Source organism: Lycorma delicatula, chromosome 2 (assembly GCF_047948215.1).
Source record: "Lycorma delicatula isolate Av1 chromosome 2, ASM4794821v1, whole genome shotgun sequence".
Taxonomy (NCBI): domain Eukaryota; kingdom Metazoa; phylum Arthropoda; class Insecta; order Hemiptera; family Fulgoridae; genus Lycorma; species Lycorma delicatula.
Window position 1 is genome coordinate 223,446,177 of NC_134456.1, and position 26,469 is coordinate 223,472,645.

General features: G+C 29.9%; 1 protein-coding gene across 1 annotated transcript in view; it reads right to left on the reverse strand.

Annotated features, from left to right (window-relative positions):
* Kap3 (kinesin associated protein 3) overlaps positions 1-23,633 on the reverse strand; it is a 65,032-nt gene extending 41,399 nt beyond the window's left edge. Inside the window, exons 1-6 of the mRNA XM_075357232.1 lie at positions 23,427-23,633; positions 22,178-22,295; positions 17,560-17,725; positions 9,682-9,888; positions 2,436-2,572; positions 659-902 (exon numbers count right to left, since the gene is read on the reverse strand). Coding sequence (XP_075213347.1) covers positions 659-902; positions 2,436-2,572; positions 9,682-9,888; positions 17,560-17,725; positions 22,178-22,295; positions 23,427-23,458 — 904 coding nt within the window. The 5' untranslated portion in view covers positions 23,459-23,633. The remainder of the gene's footprint in view (positions 1-658; positions 903-2,435; positions 2,573-9,681; positions 9,889-17,559; positions 17,726-22,177; positions 22,296-23,426) is intronic.
* Between the last annotated feature and the right edge of the window lie 2,836 nt (positions 23,634-26,469).

Here is a 26,469-nt window from a genome sequence, read left to right on the forward strand (position 1 = left end):
CTGAATATTAATATTTATGTGCTTCAGGAAAGGTTTAGATGAGAACTCCTGAGATTTTGAGAATCATACTAGTTTTAAATTATTCAAAATCAGATGAACAATTTAAACAGAAGTGGAAACACAACAAACATATCACCCAACCATAATAATGGGAGCCATGACAGAAAAAGTTATAAATAAGTGAGAGTAAGATAGCGGATTATCTTTCTCTGACAGGCTACAATTGTTTATAAAAGTACTGACTCCTAGCAATTTGCCACAAACACAAAAAAAATTCACTCAAAGATGTCTGTTGGATATAATCAGGAAGATAACATAAACACACTGGGTTGGTCTAATTGTGAACTTGTCATCGCAAATCAGCTAATTTGAAATAGAGAGTTCTAAGGTTCAAATCCTAGTAAAGCCAGTTACATTTATACAGATTTGAATACTAGATCGGATTTGAATACTATAATCTGTATTAATGCACACCATTCACCCTCTTTCATATTCTGTCTATGCACCTCAAGTAATTTTCCAGGCGGGACAACAATATTTCCATCTGACAAATATTTAGACAGTAAACATTATGATGTAAAGTTTTTTATAGAAACCAAAATTAGATAATATTTCTAATAAAAAAACAATAATAATACTAATTTTTGCAAATACATACTTGGTATATTAGATGGTCTTTTTTTATCTGCATCTGTAGTACTTGACAATGGTGAAGGTGAAGGAGATGGTGTAGCAGTACGAACCCTTGAACTAATACCTGTTTGAGGACGACGACCGCTACGAGGAAGAGGCAAACGAGATATTGGGGGTGGGCTTGCTGTACTTCGTGTCTCCAACTCGCTCTTCAACTCAGAATATCTTTTTAATTCATAATCAACAATTTCCAGTGCCAGAGAACCGACCTAGAATGTATGAAGAAATTTAATTTAAGTGTTAATAAGTATATTCACAAGCCTTTTTACATACAACATTTACATTTCATTAAATAAAACACTTATTGAAAAATTGATATATTTTTGCTTTCATTTTCTAAGAACATAGCTGTAACACCTCATACGAACAATTTTAAATCGATACAGGTTGCAATAAGTCCACCTTCTCAAGAGAATGATGTAGGTAGTTGATGCAAGCATCTGTGTAACTGCTAATAAAGTGCCTTCTTCTTAATCATAATAGCAATAGAGAAATTCTATTATGAATGTATGTATTAATAACACAAGCACAAATACAATTTTCCCCTAAAAAAGAAATGTTCAATTTCAAGCAAATTCCTAAAACACTACACATGTTTTTAATGCTAATGACCGTTTAACAATTAATTCCAGAGAGTGCTTAGAAGAAAGTTCAGTTTTCTACAACCCGGATAGGTTTTTTTATTTTGTCTCAATGTGTAATAATTTTGGAGACCTCCAAATGATAAAATTTCTTCTGGTATTTCCTCATTTGGTATTTATTTAAAATAGTTAAAATCAAAAAAATTAAGACCCACAATATTTTTAGGCAACTTCTACAAGAAACCATTTTAAAATTTTGAATAGGATTCAAGGGTCTCTGAGAATAGTTGTACTTTTGTGATTTTTCCAACAAAAATTTATTTTAGCAGCAGATTTCAGGGACGCAGGAATAAAAGCACATAGAAAAATTGATAAAATATCAGCAAATATGTATCAGAATTTTAACCAATGATACCCTAATACATTTAAGGAAATACTATAGACTAAAGGAGAAACTACATAACTCTAAAAATAATAGCTGCATTTTGAGAAAAAAATTATTAAGAGATGTTTAGAAAATAAAACATTCTTCTGCTATTTATGCTGCTTACATACTTTATGCAAGTGCAAGGTATCTATTCCCACACTTAGATACTTCTTTACCCAATTTTTACTATCATTTTGGATAAGTTGGTTAAATAATATCTAGTTCTCAAGACAATTGTAAGAAAAAAGGGCTAAGGTTAGGAACTGACACTTTTTAATCAAAAGGGTAGATGAATGTTTTGATAAAAACGAAATTACAATATGGGGAAAAGCATGAAATAAGAACTATAACAGTGGCTCTAGGAGTACAGTATAAATGAGAGATAATATTCTATTTTATCACACTCCTTAAATTAAAACATTAATTTATGTACGTTTAGGTATAAATATCATATACAAAATTGAACATAACCATTTTAATAGAAAATTTTTTAATAAATAAATTTTTATTGTATGTATTATTCCTAAAATGAATCCTTGGAAGGAATTGTAAAAAAACATGCAACAAATGATACGACAGGAAAATGTACATGTACAGCAAACATCTGACACTTATAACAGAACCAAAAGAGCAAAACAGAAAAAATTACTTCAATTTTGCTAACCCAACTGGCTACACTACTTTCAAACTATAGTAATACAATGTAATGTAAAAAAAAATTAATTAGAACTTACTTTATACTGTAAAACAATTGGATGAAATTCAGAAAAGGTTGAAAAACAGAAAAATATATAAACAATGTTTGTACTTAATTCAATACTCTTCTTCCAATCCTCTCTTAAAACTCTTGATAAAGCACTTAGAACTGATTCTGAAAATAAGTTTAAAGTTCATTATAATAAATTAAGGTACAGAAAAAAAAATAAACATTTAAAAATTAGATTAACTATACATTTTACAAAATTCAGAAAATTTTGAAATAAAAAAATCCACCCACGGCAAATCCAATTATCAATACCCCACAAACAGAAATATGATTACAGTTTTATTTTTAATTGTAAGAAAAGTCTTGTCAGTGTAAATGAATTTCATTCAAAACAGGTCTGAAACCTGTTGTTCAAAACCTAATGTCTGAAATCACTCCTCTAAATGCAGATAATGTAAATTCTTCATAGATCATGAAAAAGTCCAGTTGCATCAATAGGGTAAATCAAATTCACAGAAAAGTTAGACCAACTTTGATATTTCCATATTTTCTTAATTACTGGAAGGTATAATACTAGACAAATTTCTAGTAAAAAAAAAAAATAAATACATTTCATAATATATTATTTTTTTAAATCAATAGTTTCAAGACCCATATCATCTCTGTACTAATAATAAAATATGTATGACTCAACGTGATCCACCCAAGTACAGAAAATAAAATGACACTCGCCTTATTTTTTCATATGATTTCTATAAAAGCACTTTCGCGGTAACCTGCATCCCAGTTGTAGATTTTTTTACAAAATGCTTTGTATAAAATTACATATTAAACATAAAAATTTTAATTTAAGTGAAATGTTAGATATTAAAATTAGAATTACATATAAAAAATATATGAAGTCAATTAAAAATAAAATAAAGTACTGTACTTTTTTAAAAGGAAAAATTTCAATATCAACTATATCGTTCAAATTAGGAAATAAAGCTTACAATATGATAAACTCAACATTCCAATAAATAGAGACAATAGGAAATTTCCTGAAAAAGTGTTGAAACATGGAAACTTCTATAATAAATAATGAAAATCTCCCAACACCACGTCAAAATATTAGCTGGCCAAATTGGCAAGGAAAAGAAACACAATAAAACTGTGGGGGAATACATTTCCTACAAGAGAAAAAATATAAACAGAGAATAACTAATTTCCTTCTGCCAATGTTTAACCTAAAACTAATATCAATGTACCTCAAAGCCCTCCCAAGAAAGAAGATAATGTGGGTCTTCCCAAACACTAAAATGGGAGAATTCAAAATTGACCGTGCAGCAATAACAACTAGAATTCGAAAGGAAACTCTAAATGTCAAGACAAAAGAGGAATCAACATGAATATTACCTTTAGATTATAAAATTTTAATTCCAACTAGATGAACCTACAACCGAGAACGCCAAGAAAACCCAGATTAGATACGAAAATATTAGTATATAATCAAGAAAAGTATTTGGAATGACTGAACAAACAAGATTTAGACAGACTGGAAAAAGATTAAAGAAACCCTTAACCAAGGCAATGAAAGGAATAGCAGAACCAAAAAGGTAATGGAGACACAGATGGTGGAAAGGAAAATGCAACAAGGCACTGGAGAACAAAACAGAAGCGTAGAAAATCTGGCACTCAAACAAAACAGAGGACAAATGGAACAAATTTAGGAAACTAAGGAAGAAAACAATGAAAACAATAAGATACACCAAGAGGAAATACAAGACACTGCAGAATATAGAGAAAAGACTTCAAGATGCATAACATAAGGAAATTCTACAAGACTTTCAAAGAAGAATTATGAGGATACCAGCCAGCAAACTTATGCTTTAGAAAACGGGATAGAAAACTGGCACTGAACAAGATGGAAAACTACCAAATACTGGCGGACTATCTCCAGACACTACTTAACTGTAAAAAACCCATGAAATGACTTAAATTCAAAACAAACAAAAACCCCAATGCGAAATCAGTACCACCCACAGAAAAAGAAATTCAATTCATCAAAAAAACATTAGAAAATAGATAAAAAACCATCATGAAGAAACTACACCAGATCTGCAAGGAAATATGGAAGACAGAGAAGGTACCAAATGATTAGAGATGTGTGCTCATCCAACAACAAGAAAGAAAATCGAATGGACACCAACAACTGTAGAGGAATATCACTTCTCCTTGTAATCTACAAAATCCTGCCCAAAGCCTTATTATAGATAGTTGAACAAGCAGACCATCTAATAAGAGAATATCAAGGAGGATTCAGAAAGGGCAGATCCTGCATGGAACAAATCTTCAGCCTCAAAAGCATCTTGAGACTCCAAGCACTAAGATGCACCAACATCGTAGTCACATTCGTGAATTTCAAAAAAGCGTACGGCTCCACTGACAGACAACCGATCTTGAAAACAGTAAAAGAATTTGACATCGACAGGAAAACAAGAGCTCTAATCAAATAAATCTTAATCAACACCACCTCCACAGTTAAATTCCTCAGAGAAAAATCGGAACAGTTTGAAATAAAAACAGGAGTGAGACAATGTGATGGGCTATCACCCATTCTGGAAAAAATAATAACATGGAAACAAGAACTGAAAAGAAGACATTTAAGGGATACAATTACGAAAAAGAAAAGATAATCTGGTAATAGTGTTTAGCATTCGCAGATGATGATTCCTTACTAATGCAAAACAAGGAGGAAGTGCAAGTAATGATTGAGAAACTTTAAGAAATCATTATAGAAACTGGCCGAAACATCTCTTTCAAAAATACATAGAAACTAAATACCAAAAGGAAAAGTACATGCCGACAAATACAGCAACATCAAAAGAGTATACAACTTTAAATACTTAGGAGATGGATATAACCCAATGGACTGAATAAAATGTTAAATGTAGAGAATGTGTTAAAAAAAAACTGGAATGAACGTATGAAATTACCCAAAACAGATATAACAAATGCAGGATAATTTGCCTGATTTTGGCTCCTACAAAGCCAAAATCAGACATTACAACACGATCACCAGAAAGGCTATATGCATTGGAATGCCCAACACTCAACAACAAAGAAGAAATACAAGAGATTGAGAAAAGAGAAAGGTGAATACTCAGGAAAATATAAGGACCAAGGAAAACAGTATATGACACCTGGAAAATACAGATGGAGGAGCCTCTACAAACACACTGAAACTTTCACAGACACCATGCAGAAGAGACAAGCAAAATTCTCACAAATCACAAAAGAATGGATGAAGACAGACTGACCAAAAGAAGTTAGAAGAAATGAAGATTACAGAAAACATCATACAAGATAGAGATGAATTCCGAAAAATAATTTACAGAATTAAGAACTTCAAAGAGAAAGATATTGCAAACCAAAGACAAAGACACACCAAGAAGTGGATGGACAAACAGAAGAGTAATCATAGTGAAAAATGAAAAGGTTCTGGGAAGCAAAGAAGAACAATCTGAACATCAAGCAACAAGTTTCCTGGAGTCCAAAGAAGACCAAAATGAATATGTATATATATATATATTAGAATAATAATAGTTATTATTCTGTACTTAGGTTGATCAGATTAATATAATTTGTATAGGGCAGAGGAGTATGATTCTCAAAAGGATCGATTTTAGAAAAATATATAAACGAGGGACATTCAATAATTAGAGAAATTGATATAGAAAAAAACTGTATATTTTTACAAAATGAGACTTTTACTACTTCTCAACAAAGTCCCCACCAATATTAATACACATGCCCCAACGATGAACTAATTTTTTTATACCTGCTGCAAAGAAGTCTTTGTTTTGTTTGAGCCACTTTCCCACAAATTCTTTGACCTCCTCATTGTTGGTGAATGTTTTTCCATGTAATGCCTCCTTGAGTGGACCAAACAATGAAAATTTGAGGAACAAAATCTGGACTGTAGGGAAGATGTCTCCCAATCCATTTTTCCAATGGTTTCTTGGGTCAGCTCAGTGTGAGGGCAAATATTGTCATGTAGCAATATCACACGATATTGAGATCCACAACATTTTTCTCTCACTGCAGGCTTTACTTTTTTCACCAGCATGACTGAGCAGTAGACAGTGTTTATTGTATGCTGATTTTCCAAATAATCACAAAAGACAACTTGGGCATCCCAAAAGATGGTCAATATGACTTTTCCCACTGATGCTTGCATTCTGAATTTCTTTCAGACAGGTGAGCTGGTATGCTTCTATTCCATGCTTTGTCTTTTGGACTCTGGTTCAAAATGGTGATCCCAAGTTTCATCACACGTTAAAATCTTGTTTAGAAAAGGGTCACCATCTATTTCATAGTGTTCTTTCAAGTCTGTACACACTTTGAGTCTGTTTCCTTCTGTTGTTGCGTTAAACTCTTTCAGAACACACCTTGCACTTGTTTTGCTGTATTTGAGCTTGTTAGTGATAATGTTATGAACTGTGCCAACACTTACTACAACTGTTTTTGCTATATGTTCAATTGTAATATGTAGTTCTTCATGAATAATTTTGTCAATGCAAGTTTCAAGCGAAGGAGTTGACACTTCAACTGGCCGGCCAGGAAGTTGCTATCAGTCACTGAGGTTCGACCGTTTTTGAACTGTTCTACCCACTTATAAAGATTTCTGCAGTAAATACAAAATTCACAATACTGTAAAATCATTCAAGAAAAGATTTTAGCCGGTTTTTCACCTTCAGAAAGCAAAAAACTGATCACTGAACGTTGTTCAACTAATGTGGAAACTTCCAAGCGGACACACCATTGTAAAATGCAATATTGAGGTTATAAACAAAACAATTTTTATCCATCAGCTGTTCTCAGCTCATTCCAGTGATGCCAACCTGAAGTCATGAAAGTATGAAGCTCCTCCTACAAACTGTTTCATTTTTACATCAATTTGTCTCTTTAATTATTGAATGTCCCCCATATATATAAATAATGACAAACCTTCAGCATGGCTTTAGGAAAAACATGTTTGCTGATATAGCTACTTCTTTTAAAAATATTGGCTAATGGATAAATAAAAATTAAAAAATAACCTTTTTCTATTTTTCATGATTAAAAGTATCTGATTACTTCCAAACTTCTTCCTAAGAGAAAATTTAGAAATCATAGAAGAGGCTTAGATTAAAGTCAGCTTACTAGCCGTAACCAAATGGTTGAAAAATAAGAATACCTGCAAAAAATGTAGGACGTTATTCAAAGACTAACAGCACAAAATCGCCTAAGGAAAGGTTATAGAGACCCTTGCTTATATTAAAATGAGGAAAAGCCATAAAGTAATGGGAAATTCTTATTTCCCTTACAAACTTTTCCTGCAACTCTGACTGTTTTATTACAAATCATATCCTTATATCTATTCATTGGATGCACTGTTTCATTGTTCTCTGTTTTTGATTAAAATTTAAGTCAATTAAAAATGGAAGTTCCTTTGTCATATTATACAAAGATATATGAACAGTGATATGTTTTCTCAGAAGACCAATAATACTCAGTTTAAGAATTTTCATACAATAATTAGTAAAAAGAGAAAGAACTGAAACTTAGTGTAATGGGAGCTAGTTGTAGAAGTGGATTTCCTGATACCTCACTATGACCATTTTAGAAAAGAGGTTAACAGAGAAAGAATAAAAAAGACGGAATGCTATTTAGGATGAAATTAAGAAAGAAAAAGGTTAAAGTAATACATTCAGACATATGAACTAGATGAATGTGGATTGATGGTTTATTGGATTATAGAATTGAACAGTTTGTAGAGAATGAGAGCAGGAAAGTCTGCCAAATTAGATTTTCGAAGCAGGAGAAAGCAAAGGCTCAAGGAGTGTGATGTGAAAGATAGAGGTAAAAGTATATGCTGTTTGGGCTTGTGGTAAATAGCATAAATAAATTCATCAAAGTTTTACATTTCATCAAAGAAAATGTAAAACTCTGAATTTTTGCACCACTGACTTTGTATAAATAATACATGCTAAAACAGCTTCCATTAATGTCTACTACGTTTTTATTTATTTATTTTACGTCTTCACATATTTACTGTTCCATTATTTTATGTTTTATTAAATATTAATTGAGACTTTAATCACTTCTTTTTTATAATTAACTAACAGTAACATAGCTCTGATCAATGTTTTACCATGGTTTTCCTTAATTCTGCCAAGATTAATGCTGAAGCAGTTCCTTTTTTATTCATGGAATAGCACACCTATCATTTCTCACACATCTATAAATCTCTAAGTTATATTTATCAATACAAACTGAGAAAAATTAGTAACTTAAGTTACTAATAATATAAACTAATAAGGGCAATAATATAAACTAATAAGGATTAATCTACTATATATTTATTTAAAGGTTATTCTACATAATCAAGAAAGAAAACATTTCACAAGTGATAATACAAAACATGTGACTGCTTTAAAAGCAATTTCAGAAGAGGGAAATTTTACAATCCTTAATTTACAGGCAGGACCAGGATAAGAATGTAATGAAGCTGTAGGAGATAAGATGGCTTGTTTATATGACAGAGAGGGAAAAGTGTAAAGAATTAAAGCTATAAAGTTTCACACAGTTAAACCGACTTCATTGCACACATGCTTTTGTCAAATACATAAGCTGTAATGAATCTTAATAAAAACATATCACATTCTTTAAAAATAACAATATTCACTTCTATTTCACCAGTTACATCAATAGAATTATTTTCACAATCTGATCTACAGGAAAAAAATTTAATTTTTCTAAAATTGTTAATTATAATTAAAATTATGCAAATCAAATAAACCTCAACTTTCTGAAGATTTATTTACATGTACATGTACGTTTTTAATAAATTACTTCAGATTGTTATTGTATGATGCACTAATTTTAATTATTTTTTATGTTCATAAATCTGCATCACAATTACTTCATATTATATTTATACAATTACAATCAATTATGTTTTTTTATAATGCTACAATGTTTAACATCATTTTTACCAAAGTTTTCCTTATTCCAGTAATTTAGGAGCATTTTTTACCTATGGAGTGCTCTAACTACAAATTCAATATGAACAATATAATGAACAATGATATACTCAACTGAATAAATTATTTATTAATAGCCTAAAACTAAATAGAAAGGACATAACATGAAAAAATCCACATAAATACAGTTAGTGGAATTCGCCACACGATTGTTGCGAAAAGAAAATTACATACAAAAGGAAAATTTCCTTTAAGTACATATCTCACCACTGTTAGCAAGCTCTTCCAGATTATTTGGGTCCTTCGCAAGTTCTAAAATAAAAGCAGATCCTCTAATTTTATCTGGCAATTCTTCATACACAAGTTCTAAATATTGCTCCATCTGAGAAAAACTTGCTGCAGCTTTTTCAGCAGCAGTTGGTCCAGGAGAAGGACTCTCACAGCCTGAATATGGTCGAGGGGTCTCTGCAATTTCTGATAAAAACAATTCTATTAATTTACAGAAACTAAACAAATTAACAAGAAAAGTAGAGTACATAGTTTTCAGAATACAAAAAAAGGAGTCTATGATAATTGCACAGTTAAGTCACTTGAACAAGAAAAACAATTAATTGTATATTTAAGGAGTGAAAACAAAACATGCAGAATGTTACACATCAATAAAAGTAGATAAATAAATAAATACCATATTATATTTGATTAACTTATGTGAAGGCAAGTATGGAAAGTACAAAAATATTTGTTCAAAATTAATAATTTGCAAACATCAAAGGAATGAATGAAACAAAAATGGTCTTCTTTTATGCAGCTGCAAAAAAAATCTCGTAGAATTCGCATATCATTAGCTTTTCCTCTTATTTATAAATAGTGGATTATTAAAAAAAAATATCTGTGGTGTAATAATACAAATACCTTATCACAATTAAAATGTATTTTCATGGTAATTATACCTTCAAAGACATTTACACATTTAACTCGCTGTATGGGTTGTTTTTATGTATTCTGTTCAATTCTATATATATTTTATATATAGAATTTATATAAAAATTATTCTGTAGAGTATAAACTTAAACTTATAGAATTATTTGAAGAATACGGTAACAAAACAGCAGTATGATAACTTCTGATTAAGTGAAAAATTGATAAATAATTGGTGAAGACAAAACCAAAAATTAAAACTACGGTGTTCAGCGAGTCAAAAGGCAGAAAACATTTTAAACAGAAATAAATTTCTTCAAATACAATGAACAATGGTAATAATGAATTTTTTGGTACTTGAGGATGAGCTAAATTTATGTAAAAATGCCATGTGTCTGAGGAAATACTTTGGTTTATCAAAATTGCCTTCTAATTACATATGGTATATGCGGTTATAAGTCACTGGTTTTTGTTATGGATGAATAAAGAAATGAATTAAACACTCTCTTAAATCAGCAATACAGATGAGACTTATGTTTACCTCATCACTAAACAATTAAGAAAATGGTTTTCTGATACAGGATAAAAACAACTGAAAATTAAAAATTACAAGCGATTAAAATGCAATAAAATCGACTTGCAGATACAGCTGATAACTCAGAATTGCCAAATGTAAAATTGTGATGATAAAAAGATTAAATATGGTATTAAAGTATTCTATTACTTACCATTACATTATTATTTTTTAATTACATAGCTAAGACAATGGAATTAGCGAGACAATGCAAAAAAAGAACTGAAAAAAGTCACCTCCAATCTAACCAAATTATTTTTTCACAAGCTGATGACTGATGCAATGGGAGACCTCTGTTTTTACAACATTATTGATAAAAACTGATATTGATATCAGTTAAAAATAAATACTCAAATTTCTGACTGAGAATATTTGTTGGGGCTCTTGAAATGCATAACCTTAATGTAAAAATAATGTTTATCAATCACCTTATTTAAGAAGACACTTATCAATCATGACCAGTTAGTCCATTTTTACTCACTTCACTTACAAATGGTCTACTGAATTTTTATATCTGTTACATAAGTTCAGTAATCTTGGTTTACACATTAGCTAACTTTCATCAGATAACTTTGGTAAGGGCATATCCACTCTTTTGAAGGTTAAGGCGTAATGAGCAAAGCCAAAGATCTAATACATCTTAACTTTTTTTCTTATTGATAAATAATCAATATCACATGTAAGAACAAAAAATTTATGATACTTTACAGGTAAAAATCAGGAACATTTTAAATAATAAATACTAATTAATATATAATTGGTAATTTTATTTAATAAAGTTACATAACATATATGATGATTATTCCTTTCAAAAGGAAACACTGATTCCTTTTGTACAGAACATAATTTTTGTTTCCTAACATGCAATACATGAATTTAATCAGTTTTTTGATGCTGAAAATGAATATGTACTCAGAATCTTCCTATCACCCACCATTTTTGAAAGATTTTTTAATTTTAATTGATTTTTTTTTCATTTTTCAACGTATAGTTAGCATTTTACTCTCCTATATTGCATTTTGTTAGCTCATTTTTTATCGTTTAACTTTGTTAACATAAATTGTAAGCTATAAATAAACAATACTAAACAAAGAATTAAATCATATCATAGTCACATATTATGACATCATAACTAATACTGAAGAGTAAGCCTTCATGGACAAGATTAATCATGTCTGTACAGATCAAAACATGTAGCTGAAAACACAGCTGTGTTATTTGTATTAAGCACTGGATTTAGGCCTTTTGTTATGTATGTGGCTGTAAAATCAAATAGAAAAAACATATCGTTTGTACTTTCAGAGTAAAATTGGTGATCAGGATAAGACATGGGCTCTTCATATAGTATGCACTAATTGTTCTGTATATTTAAGAGGATGGCTGAAAGGTACACAAAAGGCTTTGCCATTTGGTGTACCGATGGTTTGGCGTGAACCAAAAGATCATGTAACCGATTGTTACTTTTGTTTAACAAGTATGTCTGGAATTTCTACAAAATTTAAACATACTGTAAAATATCCTTCACTGCAATCTGCAATCAGGCCTGTACCTCACAGTGAAATTATTCCAGTTCCTGAGCCACCTGTGAAAGAAATTATCAAAAGCAGCATGAAGAATCGGCAGTATTGAAGACAACAATGATTCTGATATTGAATTTCCTTCCGATAAGCCACATCTTATATCACAAGGAGAATTAAATGACTTGGTTAGGGATTTAAATTTATCAAAAAATCAAGCTGAACTGTTAGGACGAAGACTGCAAGGTTGGAATTTTAAAAAAATACAAAAATTTCGGGTTTTCGAAGCCAACAAAAAGAACTTTCTCAGTACTTTATTCGTGAAAATAATTTGGTTTATTGCACAAATATTGATGAGTTTACGTTGCACTAAGGTGAAGTTCATAAACCTGAGGACTGGCGTTTTTCATAGATTCGTCCAAGTATAGTCTAAAAGTGTGGTTCTACTATGCAACGGTAATAAATATCCTTCGATACCAAATTGCTTATGGTGTTAATTTGAAAGAGACATACGATGTGAAGAAAGATATACTTGAAAAAATAAATTATAAAAAACATAGCTGGAACATATGTGATGATTAGAAAGTTACAGCTATTTTGTTACGCATGCAGTTAGACTATACTAAGTACATGTGTTTTCTTTGCAAATGGGACAGCCAAGCTAGGGATAAACATTATGTTACCAAAGAGTGGAAGAAACAAGACAACTTAATTCCAAATGGGAAAAATATTATACATGAACCCTTAATTGAACCCAAAAAAATGTTTTTACCCCCTCCCTGTATCAAGCTAGGTATAATGAAAAATTTTGTAAAAGCAATGGAGAAGGATAGTCCTGGATTTTTGTACATCAGGCAGAAATTTCCAAATGTAAGTGAAAAAAAAATTAAAGAAGGAATATTTGTTGGTCCTCAATAACAGAGTTGGTCAAAGATGAAGTATTTAACTCGATGTTAAATAATGTAGAAAGTGCAGCTTGGGCTTCATTTAAAGACATTTGCAAAAATTTTCTCGGCAAACAAAAATCTAACAATTACCACGACATTGTTAATCAACTTCTTACTTCATACAGAGCTATGGGATGTAATATGTCTTTCATAATACATTTCCTTTACTGACAGCTGGATATTTTCCCGCACAACCTCGGAGATGTAAGTGATGAATACTGAGAATGTTCCCACTAAGACATTTCGGTGATGGAAAGCCGCTATAAAGGGAAATGGAATACTAACATGCTAGCCGAACACTGTTATTGTTCGACATTATTTTTTAATGTGCTTGAGGCTATTTATGAAAGAGAAGCATCAGCAAAATCATTCTAACACAGGTACGGCCATGCAAAATTATAAATTTTACAGATTTTATATTTTCTATATTTTCCCTTAATTTTTTTTTGAAGTGTAATTTATTCAAAACTAAGTAATAGAAAAATTGTATTTTCAGATCTGTATTGTATGCAAAAAAGTAATTCAAGAAATTGTATCACACTTAGAGAGACATAAAAAAATTTTTTTTTCTATCAGTGAAATTAATTTGTTGCTTTAAATGAACTTTAGACTAACATTGAAACTGTGACAGAGAGTAATCTGCTGCAGTTTTAATGTTAGTATTACAGATTGTATTGCATGTACAGCATCTGGAATATAAGCAACATTAAAAAAAATTGCTACTCAAGAACTCAGGTATTCATTATTCCTCAATTCCCAGTAGTAAACTGCATGATTCTATTCCTTCAAATCACTTAAGGGATTGTATACTACATTTCAGTGGGTACAGGATGTAAGTATGTGAGAGTTTACGTACCTCAACGAAGAAGACAACAAAAAACCACTCTACAAAAGGTAAAATATTTTTTTACTTTATTGTTTTAAATTTTTTTACAGTTTAGATAAAACAAAATTAAATTACAAAATAAATTTCTAAATTTCACTACAGTTCATATACTTTTATTACAAATCAAAAATAAATATATTAAATCATAAAAGAACAATAAATAACATAGCCTTATTCTGCAGCCGGAGACAGGCTTTAATAAACCAAACTAAAAATCAAAACTTGTTATGCATTTTAGAAAAAGTACTCTTTTAGAATAGACTATAAAACAATAGTAGTTAATATAAACTATAAATAAAAAACACAATAATGATATGTACAATTCAAGTACAATAATTATTGTTATATTAAAAGTAAATATAAGTCCAACCACATTAGCACAATAGGATAAAATAGCAAATATCAAACTAAATATTGTAGAATTTTATTTTCACCAACATTTTTTAACTACATCTTCATAGAATTTTGATTAATTGAATTAAATTTTATTCTAACTTGTCTCTTTATATCAGGTTTATCATTCTGTATCAATAATTTAATCATTGAAAAAATTGTTTTATTATTATTATCTTTTATGACCACAGGATTACTTTAGTCAGTCCACTATCTAAGTCAGTCCACTATCTCTTCTGGAACAGTTTGGGCCTTGCGGTTGTCCCAGTATTTTTTCATACTTTCTGAGATCTTTGTGCCCTTTCTGGTGTTGAAAATGATTGTGTTGCGAGTTTGTCTTATGACTGTGAAACGAGTATTTTTGTTCTTGATTTTCTGATTTAATTTTATTTAATCAACATTGTCTTCTGGTGGAAGGCCAATTTCCTTCAGATCCTCTCTTCTCTGATCCATCTGCATCTTGTCTTGGTGTTTTTAGAGTTGGGATTTACTGTACTAGCTGTTTCAGTATTGAATCTTGCATCCTCATGATACGTCCAAAAATCCTAGTCTCCTCTTATGCATGATTTCAGTGATGGGTTCTAACTCTTTGTACACAACTTTGTTGGGCACAAACCACCTCTGCTCATCTTTCTGGTACTTTTTATTGATGCAGCTTCTTCCAGTTCTTTTATTAATTTTCTGGAGTCTGTCTGTCTTTGATTGTTTGTTCAGGGGGAAGAATGTTTATGCTGCGTAAGTGGCTTCTGGTTTTATAACTGTGTTGCAGTGTCTTATTTTTGCATTTATTGATGAGACTTTTTTATTAAGTGTACCAGGTTAATTTTTGAGTTGTAGCTAGTTTGTTTCTTCTTATTTGATCAAGATTTTTTTCATTTAGGTTGTTTGTTATTATTTCCCAAGGTATTTAAATCGGGTTACTATTTTGATTTTACTGCTGTTCATGTTTACTTCTTTTAATCGTGGTAGTTTTTAGGGCATAATAATTTCTGTCTTTTTGCATGATATTCTGAGGCCAATTTTATTTGCAATGTTTTGAAGCTCTAATAACTGTGATTTAGCTTCATCGATGGTATTTGCAAGCAGTGCCAAGTTGTCGGTAAAACCAAGATAGTTTGTTTTGATTTTTCAGCCTATTTTTACTTTTGACGACATTTTTGAGCCATTCCTCATATCATTTCTACAGCGCAGCTGAATAATAGCGGTGAGGGTCCATCACCTTGGCGCAGTCCTGTTTTGATCTCAAATGGTTCCAATACCTTTGACTTAAGTGTTTGTGAGGGTCAGTTTTATCATGTTTATTAATTTGGAATGTAGTCTGAGGTGTCTTAGAATTTTTAGTAGGGATTCTCTGTGAATGCAGTCATAAGCTTTCTTGAAATCTACAAATGTTATCACAACGTCTCTGTTACTTGTATGAAATATTGTTTTATATATATATATATATATATATATATATAAATTTTTATTAATATATAATTGCTTAATACATACTTCATTAGAATTATTGCTTACTATCTGAAATTATGTGGACACAAAGAAACATACCATACAATTTAGAAAACCTTCTCCTACGGTAGTCCTTCAATAATAATAAACAGCTAAAAGAAAATACAAAACACAAACAATATGGTTCTACTTCCCAAGTTTCTTTTCTAATCACAATTCATCCCTGTACATAATGTTAAAAGACACAGCAAGTTTTTCTACTTTACAATTATTTTATGTATTTCTACAATAATATAAAAAAAACCATTCATTAATTTTACCCCTTCAACCATAGAAAGGATCATTGTTAAAAATCATCAAGTATTATGAATACTTCCTGCATCAGCGATAGTACACCCTTGTTAAAAAAAAAAAACAGGGCTAAAGAGTGGAACATCAGGGTTGTGCAGAAGACCAACTTTTATAAACCAAACTTTTCTTTTCTCGGGAGCTACTTACATTCACTTGCCAACAATCCACCGGACTGGCTATCCGAACCTAGAAGCAGTTATGAAAATATGTTCTTTCAACTGAAATATCAGTATGTAAACTTTTGCATACTTTAAATTTTCTTTTTCTGTTTAGCCTACAGAACCACCGTAATGTATTATTTCAGAGGATGATATATATAAATATAAATGAAGAGTACCCTTGTACAGTCTCAGGTTTGACCATTCCTAACCCACCGGGTTGGTCTAGTGGTGAACACGTCTTCCCAAATCAGCTGATTTGGAAGCCAAGAGTTCCAGCATTCAAGTCCTAGTAAAGTCAGCTATTTTTACACGGACTTGAATACTAGATCGTGGATACCGGTGTTCTTTGGTGGCTGGGTTTCAATTAACCACACATCTCAGGTATGGTCGAACTGAGAATGTAGAAGACTACACTTCATTCACACTCATGCATATCATCCTCTGAAGTATTATCTAAACGGTAGTTACCGGAGGCTAAACAGGAAAAAGAAGGTTGACCATTCCTGAGATGTGTGGTTAATTTAAACCCAACCACCAAAGAAACCAACCAGTATCCACGATCTAGCATTTCATATTGCCTTTACTAAGATTTGAAACTTTTGCATACTGTATAAAATCAGTATGCAAAAGTTTTACAATGCAATAATAATAGTTCTCATTCTAATATTATACTTCAAACAATCGTAAATGTCTTCTATAAATGCTTAAAGGAATGCTAGAATTTTCTGTACATCATGTAACCAATCGATTAAGATTCTCTATCAGAATTCTTCTTGTCTTTTTCATAAATAAAAACTAGTTTAAGAATGATTCAAAGTAGACTGACTGACGAGTTTTTTTCATGAAAGATAAAGAATGCATATCTTTTTTTGAATTTTGAATTTTTTTTTGCAGTTAATACTAACACTAAATGCTTGATTTAAAAATTCAAAAATAAATAATTGTATACCTGTAAAAGCATTTTCTTTTCTGCTTCTAAGATAATATATCAGATGTTCAACCTCAGCTAACTTAGACTGATGTATCAATGTACATTTAGCCACAACTTCTTTAGCCAAAGCAGCACAATCTGTATCAGCATCAAGCCTTTTGAGACGAATAATTTTTTGACAATCCTGAAAAAATTCACTATTTAAAAAACATATATTAATATCCAAAAACAAACCTTACAAGTAATGCATATTATAAATAAACTTGGGTATTAATCCCTCCAGAAGTAGGAATGTTTTAGATAATCTTCTACAGAAGAAAATAAAACTCCTACATAAAAAATCACTAAAACGCGTTTGAAAAGTCAGTGTTTTATATTTTATTAATTTGTTCCTTAGAATAAAAGCTTCACCAGTCAGCATAATAAAATTATTCAGTACAATAAAATTATACTGTTTGTGAGTTAAAACAATATTATATAACTGAAATCAGTAAAAAAATTATAAAATTGCCAACTAAAATAAGTAACATTTAAACATCTGTTAAGAATTACTAACCCTTTAAATGTGGCTAGTCTAAATATTGCATTTCCCACACACAGCTGCATCCAACTTGCTAGATTTTGACTACCAATCATCCAAATATTATTTACAAAAATTTAGTAATTTATAAAAACTTTTTAAATATGTCTGCATAATTCCAAACCCATTTCAATTTTCATAGTTTGCAACATTTTAAAAAAGTTTATAAAAGGTTTATTTTTAATTCAATAAAGATGCCACAGGTATTACATAATTTTTATATATTAAACAAAATTTGCTATAAAAGATATATTTGAAATTTTTAGATATATTAGTTACTTCTAAAATTTTGTAATAGATCTATTAATTTTTTCAAAACTACTGGTTGTTTCCAATAGAATTCAAAATGTTTAGGGTTGTATTTAAGCATCATACCCCAAGCACCACTTATTAGTATATTGGCAAAAAGTAAGAAAATAAATTATGCTTTTTTCATTTAGTTCTTCAGGCAAATAATAAATAAATTGCAACAGATTATTTATTGATTTATGAAAATATGACTTTGATTACACATTATTATTACGAGGGTAATACTAATGGGATTTTATTTTTTTTTAAATTTATTCATTGAAAAATAAAAGGCAAATATAATTTATTTTTCAACATAGTTTCCTGCTTTAGAAATACATTTTTCCCAGCAAGGAGGGTTTTTACTGCAGCATCAAAGAATGAAGCCGGTTGCGTCATTAGTCAACTGCACACGAATCCCTCCACGCCCTCAATTTCAAATCGTTGCCCTCCTAGAGCTTCTTTAAGTGACCGAAACAAATGAAAATCGCAGGGTGATATGTCCGGGCTGTAGGAAAGATGATAAAGTTGAGTCCAGTGCATTTCTTTTAGTTTTGAGACTGACTGTTGGAGCTGTAGGACGGGGCCTGTATTGTCGTGTAGGAGGATGGCCCCTCAATTCAGCTGGTCTCAGTCTTTTGCAGAAATGTGCAGTCCTCACCTCGTTCAACAGCTCACAGTAGTAAGCAGCACTGATGGTGCATCACTCATGCAAAAAATCAATGAGCTTAATGCCTTGCCGGTCGAAAAAATGGTTGAAAGAACCTTGCCAGCTGACAGTCGTCTCTTGGCTTTTACTGGGGCTGCCTCCCCTTTCAACTGCCACTCCATACTGGCTTGTTTCGACCGAGGAGTGTAGTGGTGGACCCACACTTTGTCGCGGGTGATGATTCGACTCAAAATTGTATCACCTTCTTTTGCAAACCTTGCTGTAAGCCTCTGACAGATCTCCAAATGTCTTAACTTCTGATCTGTAATCAAAAGGCGAGGGACCCATCTGGCATACAGTTTACAGAACTGTAGGTCATTTTGAAGATCGCTTGACAGCTCCCATAACTTATTTAGACCTGTTCTGTAATTTCAGACACTCTCATCCGTCAACAGTCTTCAAGAATATCTCAAACTGCACGAATGTTTTCATCTGTAATGCTGGTCCAAGGACAGCGATCGTGTTCCTGATTTTCCACTTGTTCTCATCCTTTCTTGAACTCTTTATGCTAGGCAAACACCTGAGTCTTTGACAATATTTGGTCCCCAAATTGTGTAGTCAATCTCCAGAAAATTTCCGTCACATGAACTCCTTCACGAGCAAGAAATTTTATAATTATGCATTGCGTAATAGAGGGATGCACCTGTTTCTCTGACATTGTGAGCATTACTGATGAATTGGCTGGAAGTGTGGAATGGCCAGCTCTCCCCACCCAAGCATACTAGAGGTGCAGCCCCAGTCCTACCAACCATAGATGCTCAGGAACAAAAGTCCCATTTATATTTGATTTATCCTCATATTATTATTATGTCAGAAAAAAAGAGGGTAATAAGTATTTAAAACAGCTAGTTACTGAAACTGATGGGATCGCATCTAAAGTTCTGGTTTAAAAGTAGTAATCTTTAGTCTTATTGGTCCCTTTTTATTTCAGATTTTTAATAATGATCTCGTTACTTTACTTCCTTATTATCATTCTGTGTTATTGACTGATTACACAAACATTGTCATTTATAAAAAAAAAAAAATTCAGAGTAGGCAGTTACCATTAATAGATGTCTGGTTAAATTCAAACAGACTTTACCAAAAATAATTTAATTCAAATTTTATAAACTAAGTAACTGTTGTCCACAAAATACACTAATCATTGTCTATGATTCATTAGCAAACTCTAGATTTCAATATGTAATATCTTGGTCCCATTGAATTAGGGTTAAAGAAATAAGAACTATTGATGAAAAAAGATATATAGCCTCCTTACAAATTTTTAAAAAATCCTTTACACCATTTATACACATACAAGGATCCGGAGAGAGCTTTAAAACTGATGTAAAGATGGTAAAATAAGTTATCTACACATTATTTTGATCTATAAGACAAGAAGTGCAGAAAATGACTTTGTTTACCAGCAGTTAACAAGGAATTATTTAGAAAATTTTTTGTCGATATATCTTTTATAAAATAACAATTTTAACCTCAACACAACATATTTTTGATTTTATTAAAAAATTCATATCTGACATCCTAAAAATAGAAAATCTATTTAATAATAAAAAAAAAAAATTGAAATTAGAATCTGATAGTGTAAACTGGCTGTAATATATTCTTAACTAGTCTTGTAAAGTGTTTACCTTACCTTAACTCTGTCTACAGTTAAAATTACTTTTAATCTTGTCATACTCTGTATTTAAATATACAATATTTGTTAATAACCTGGTTTTATTATCAGTAATCTATTACATGTATGTATGTGTATATATATATTTCTAAAATCATTCCTTTCAGGAATCATATTCCTCTGCACTATACAAATTATATTAATCCGATCAACCCAGGCACAGAATTAATAAGATAAAGTAGGATGACACCTATCTTATTCCATAATACAAGCAACAGCGCTTTCAAGAGTACCTTGTATCAGTTGCTCTATAATTTTTCAAATCTTTCATTGCAAATTACACGTTAAAATTAAAACTGATCATTGCAAATTGCACATTAAAATTGTTAAAAGAACCTTTTCCAATTAAATCAAAACAGAAATAAAACTATTTTTTTAAATTCAAAAATGTTTAAACTGTAAATTAAAATTAAAAAATGCATGTATATAAAATATGAAATCATTAATAAAATTAAATTAAGTTAAAATTAAAATTAATAATAAAAATAAATTAGACATCCATGTAGACTAGTTAGCCAAAGTTATAAATATATAATTATTAATTTAATTGTATTAATGACTTCATATTTTATATAAATGCAATTTTTAATTTTAATTTAAAAATTTTTGAATTTAAAAAAAAATTTAGTTTTATTTCTGTTTTGATTTAATTGGAAAGGGATCTTTTTAACTATTTTAAATCTCAATTTTAATATGCAATTTGCAACGAAAGATTTAAAAATTATAGAGCAACTGATGAGGCGAGGTACTAACGAAAACGCTCTTGCTTGGATTATGGAATAAGGTAGGCTTCATCCTATTTATTGATAGGATTCTACCCTTGGGTTGATCGGATTAATGTATATATATATATATATATACATCCTACTTAACGTATGTAAATAGTTAACATTAGTTATTAATTAGCACTTAGTAATACTTTGATTAATGCATTTGTAACTTAATGCTGTATTGATTTTATAATTAATAATAATTATAAACCTTAATCAAGAATATACAGCAGATGTAATGACTGGACCATAATAGTTAGTTGTTCAATAATGTACTGAAGAAACAACACTTACTTCAGGTATCCAAAGATGTTAATTATGTAATAATATTGACAATATTTCTAATAATGTGATATTCTAATTAACATTATATTGCATACAACTGTTATGCGATTTTATACATGTATAATGGATATAAAAATAAAATACAAGTCAATATATATCAATCAGTGTTAAGTAATATATTAACAAAATATTAGCTGTTTATAAAATATTTTTTTTTAAATTATGTACATAGGAATACAACAACGATTGCCACCGATATTCAAATCACTGTAATAAAAAGTAAAACCAAAATTTACTTTTAAAATTTTATACTTTAATATAAATTTTACCTTTTTATCACTTAATATAGGTTCACCGTGTTCACCAAGTATAACTGCCTCCAGTTCATAATTAACGATTAAAGCAGTTTCTGTAGGATGGACATCAATATTACCAGAGCGTACACGACTGTGAAATAAAAATACAAATCAGTAAAAGTGAATTAATTTTTTCACATATAAAATACTTAACTATTCTTGGTTGCAAAATCATAGTTCGCATTATGAAAAGTTTTAGAGGAGGGCACAAGTAGGTGTGCTTTATGCAAATATCTCCAAAAAAGAGTTCCATCAAAAAAATATTAAGGCAAATTTTTAGATCTTATAAATATCCTTAAAATGTTTGGCCACACTACTATAAAAGGTGACTGAAGCAGAATGTTTCAAAGAAATAAATATTCTACGCTAATTTAAAAACTATTTTCTCAGACTTAAAATTAAAACATCTCTTGCGTAAAAACTGCTTGTAATACAGTTGATGGGTTTTTAAATTCCTTTAATTTTGTTTTTAATGAATTACTACACAACAAAAACTGACCAACTAGCTGACCATGGCAAATGTGTTGTCTAGATGGTTCTGGATTTGAATCTTGGTCAGGCATCACATTTTTTATATGCTACAAAACCTACAATCCATATTCTCACACATGAACTTTGAACAATACTAAGAAAAAACTATATAAATAACAGATTGCTCAATATATTACAATTTTTTATACAGTTAAAAAAAGGATTTCAACATACTTAATTTTCCGATAACTAAAATTATTAAGATGAATCCTATCTAACTAGTACTTGGAAACCAATAGGCTACGTTTACAGTTATACCTGCTATTAACCAAAATAACAGAATGAAATTTATCATTGTACATAAAGACAATTATAAATTGAATAATTCTATAGTACAAATGCACAAGTGTTGGGAGTAAATCATGAACTTTAATAACTCACTCGTTTTCTACATATCACAATTACACAGAGATTAGGACAGTAATATTCACCAAACATAAAATTGAATTTGATTTAAACATAAAGTAAAGTAGAAAAAATATTTAGTCATTTTTCAAAAATTTGAAAATAAATACTCAGAGCTTCTCTATCAACAGTAAACAGAGTATGGTGCATGAACTACTTTACAACATGAAAAAATACGATTACATTCATTAAAAAATATGCTGTCACAATTACTGATCAATACTCGAGGATATCAACATTAAATAAAACCTCTATATTAAAAAAAAAATCAGTCGCCTTGTAGTACCGTTTTATGTATCTGGCATCTTCTGTCTGCATGTTAGCTGCTAAACCTCCCGCATTTAGAAAGTCACTAGTCTTGTAACAATCTGAACATAGCTGTCATAATTTCGCAAAACATTGCTTAGCCTGTTAGGTTAATCGGCAAACAAGTATATTCTTCACTCTCAAGTCATCACACCTTCACCGTAAATTTTGATCAGTACTTGTTACAACTGCTTTCTGTCAACGATCTGTAAATATTTCATAATTGTTTTCTTAAATATTATTAATGGTATAATAATTACTGAGAATAATTATATTATTATGAAAAAATATATATTTTATAATAATTCAAAGTTATTATTTTTAAGTAATTTTGTTCAAAAAGAGAAAAATATATTATTTTTTCTAAAGGAATTTCCTTTAAATTTACATTAATAAATGACCTATGCTTCTTCATGATGGACATTATATCCATTTACCTCAATTATGTATATAAGATTTCAGATTGAACTATTTTATATCTCTTCTCTGAATAAATATTTCGAAATTTGAAACTTAAGCTCTTAAGTATTTCTTTTTAATAAAAGAGTGAGTTATAAGAAAAGAATAGCAAAGTTGGCAATTATGCAATCACTTCTACTATATTTACAATTTTCAATGGAGCGGTTATTACGTGTTGTTGGTTATGTACACGACCGGTGCGATTTCATTGTTAAATTTTACCGAAATTGCTTAGATTTATATTTTGATGTTTACATCAGACCATAATTTTATTTTTTTTTAGCGGTTTCGTCAGTGTGTATGTTCTACCTTTTTTTTACTCTATATGATAAAAGAGCTATTATTTTAATCGTATTTATGTTATTAAGACACGTTTCTTCAAAATGGAACATCAGCCTTTATCTTTCTGCGATCAAAAGATTAAAAACAACAGTTGCAGGGAATTCGTTGGGTCTTTAAGTTTTAATGAATCTGCAGAAAATAATTTCCATGTTTTTATGAAATTAGTAACTTACTTTAGACAGCATGTGATATCCATTCACGAGGAACATGTTAATAGTATAAAATCAAGAGTACTTTCATTGTTAAAAAGAAAGAATTACTTAATCGAGGATTTGCAGAATTTAGAAAATATGAAAAATAATATATTAATTAAATCGGCGAATATTGCAAACAAAATTGAATTTATCGAAACAAAACAAATCGAACTTTTAAAAAGGGCCGAGATCGTATTGTATTTAGCCCAGTGTCGGCAAAATATCTTATCGCAAGCAGAAAGGACCTTTATTAAAAATCTTAAAAAGTGCTGTGGGAAGATAGATTCATTCCAGAAAGACATTGATATAATTCGTTCAAAACAGACTGCTATTAAAAATCATGAGAGGAACTGGAATGTTGATAACAAATTGTATTATCTTCATGATTGGCAAGTTAAACTTATTCAGGAAAGTTTACTTTTAATGGGAAAAGAAATTTTAAAATTATATAATGATTTGTCATCAATCTGTGAAAAACTACATGATCATGTTGATGAAAGTATATTTAATTCAAATTAAACAATGTTGAAAATATTTTCTTACATTTAATTAATGTGTTCAAATTGCATAGTGTTGTTACTTTATTAATAAAATTATTATATTCTGGGATTTTTATTTGTAATTATTGGTTACAATTTTATGTAAATGAGGTCTGGACAGTCGGATACCTAGTACAAAACAACCATGGTTCATCAGTTTCTATAAATTTACAGTTATGATGTAAAATTTAGTCCAAATTTTAAGTTTCAAAGTTTATTTGTATTACATGATGAAAAAATAATTTAATACATGTACATTTTTTTTTAAGTCAATTTTTAAACGTATGGAAATATGTTTCAAGAAAATCTATGGAGATTTTACCTAATTTGTGCTGCTTTTTGTATTTCTAGGCATGATATTGTTGTAATGTACCTTAGTGCAGTTTTTTAGTTTCAACTGTTGTGAATGGTAAATACTGGTTTAAGATTGAAATGATTCCCTTATTTTAGTAATGGTTGAGAAAGCAATTTGTTACACCATACATTTGACATGGCAAACAAAACTTGATCAGTTTGCTGCACCAATATAAACACATACCAATCTCTTGAGGAATGTACACAGGGAACTAATTTTATCCGTTATGTTTTCTTTGTTGATATTTTGCTCCTTTATACTACCTTTTTCCCTTACCTGTGATCCCTTCTTATTTGCTGGGTTTTAGGCAAGTGGCCACATAATTATGATTTAACTGTAATAACAGTATATAATGTAGTGTGTTGGTGGTATTTTTGTGGTTTGGTGTAGGCTATTAATAAAGCAGTACTATGCAGTTGCTAAAAATAAAAGAGTTGTTTATTAATGTAATACTAGCCACCTAGTACATAAATAAAATACCAGTAAGTCATCAAACCAGATTTAAATACTGAAAGAAATTGAGGTAGAGAAAACTGCATAAGTTGAATTACCTTATTATGGTAATATAAATAAAGTTATATTATAACTTATATACTTACCTTATATGGTAATGGTAATATAAAGTTTGTGAAGTAAAAGATATGATATTAAAGTATATGTAAAACTGACAACATTATCACATGCCAGTTTCATAAATTTATCTATTACTAGAATTAACTGGAGAGAATAAAAAGCATAAATTCTAAATGTGAAACGAATTATTTTTAATTTATGTATTTTTATAAAAAAATTAATGAAATGAACAGCACAATTTGTTTACAGACTACTGTAAACTAAACAAAGCTATAGAAATTTCAGCATAATTATTTTACAAGCATTGTATTCATACAGTAAAGTGGTTTTACAATCTTTACAAAAACTATAAAATTTGTATTTTACTAATAACCATGAAAACTACAAATGTTGAAAAGACATTAAACTAACCTTTAATGAATAAAAAAAATACAACTGTAAAGAATGTATTGAGAAAATGATAAAAATTATATACTTTGGAATTTTTGACCTAGCAATTCTTTTAGTAAACAAAAAAATAATTATAGGATCTAAAGAACTATTAAAATGTGAATATGAAAA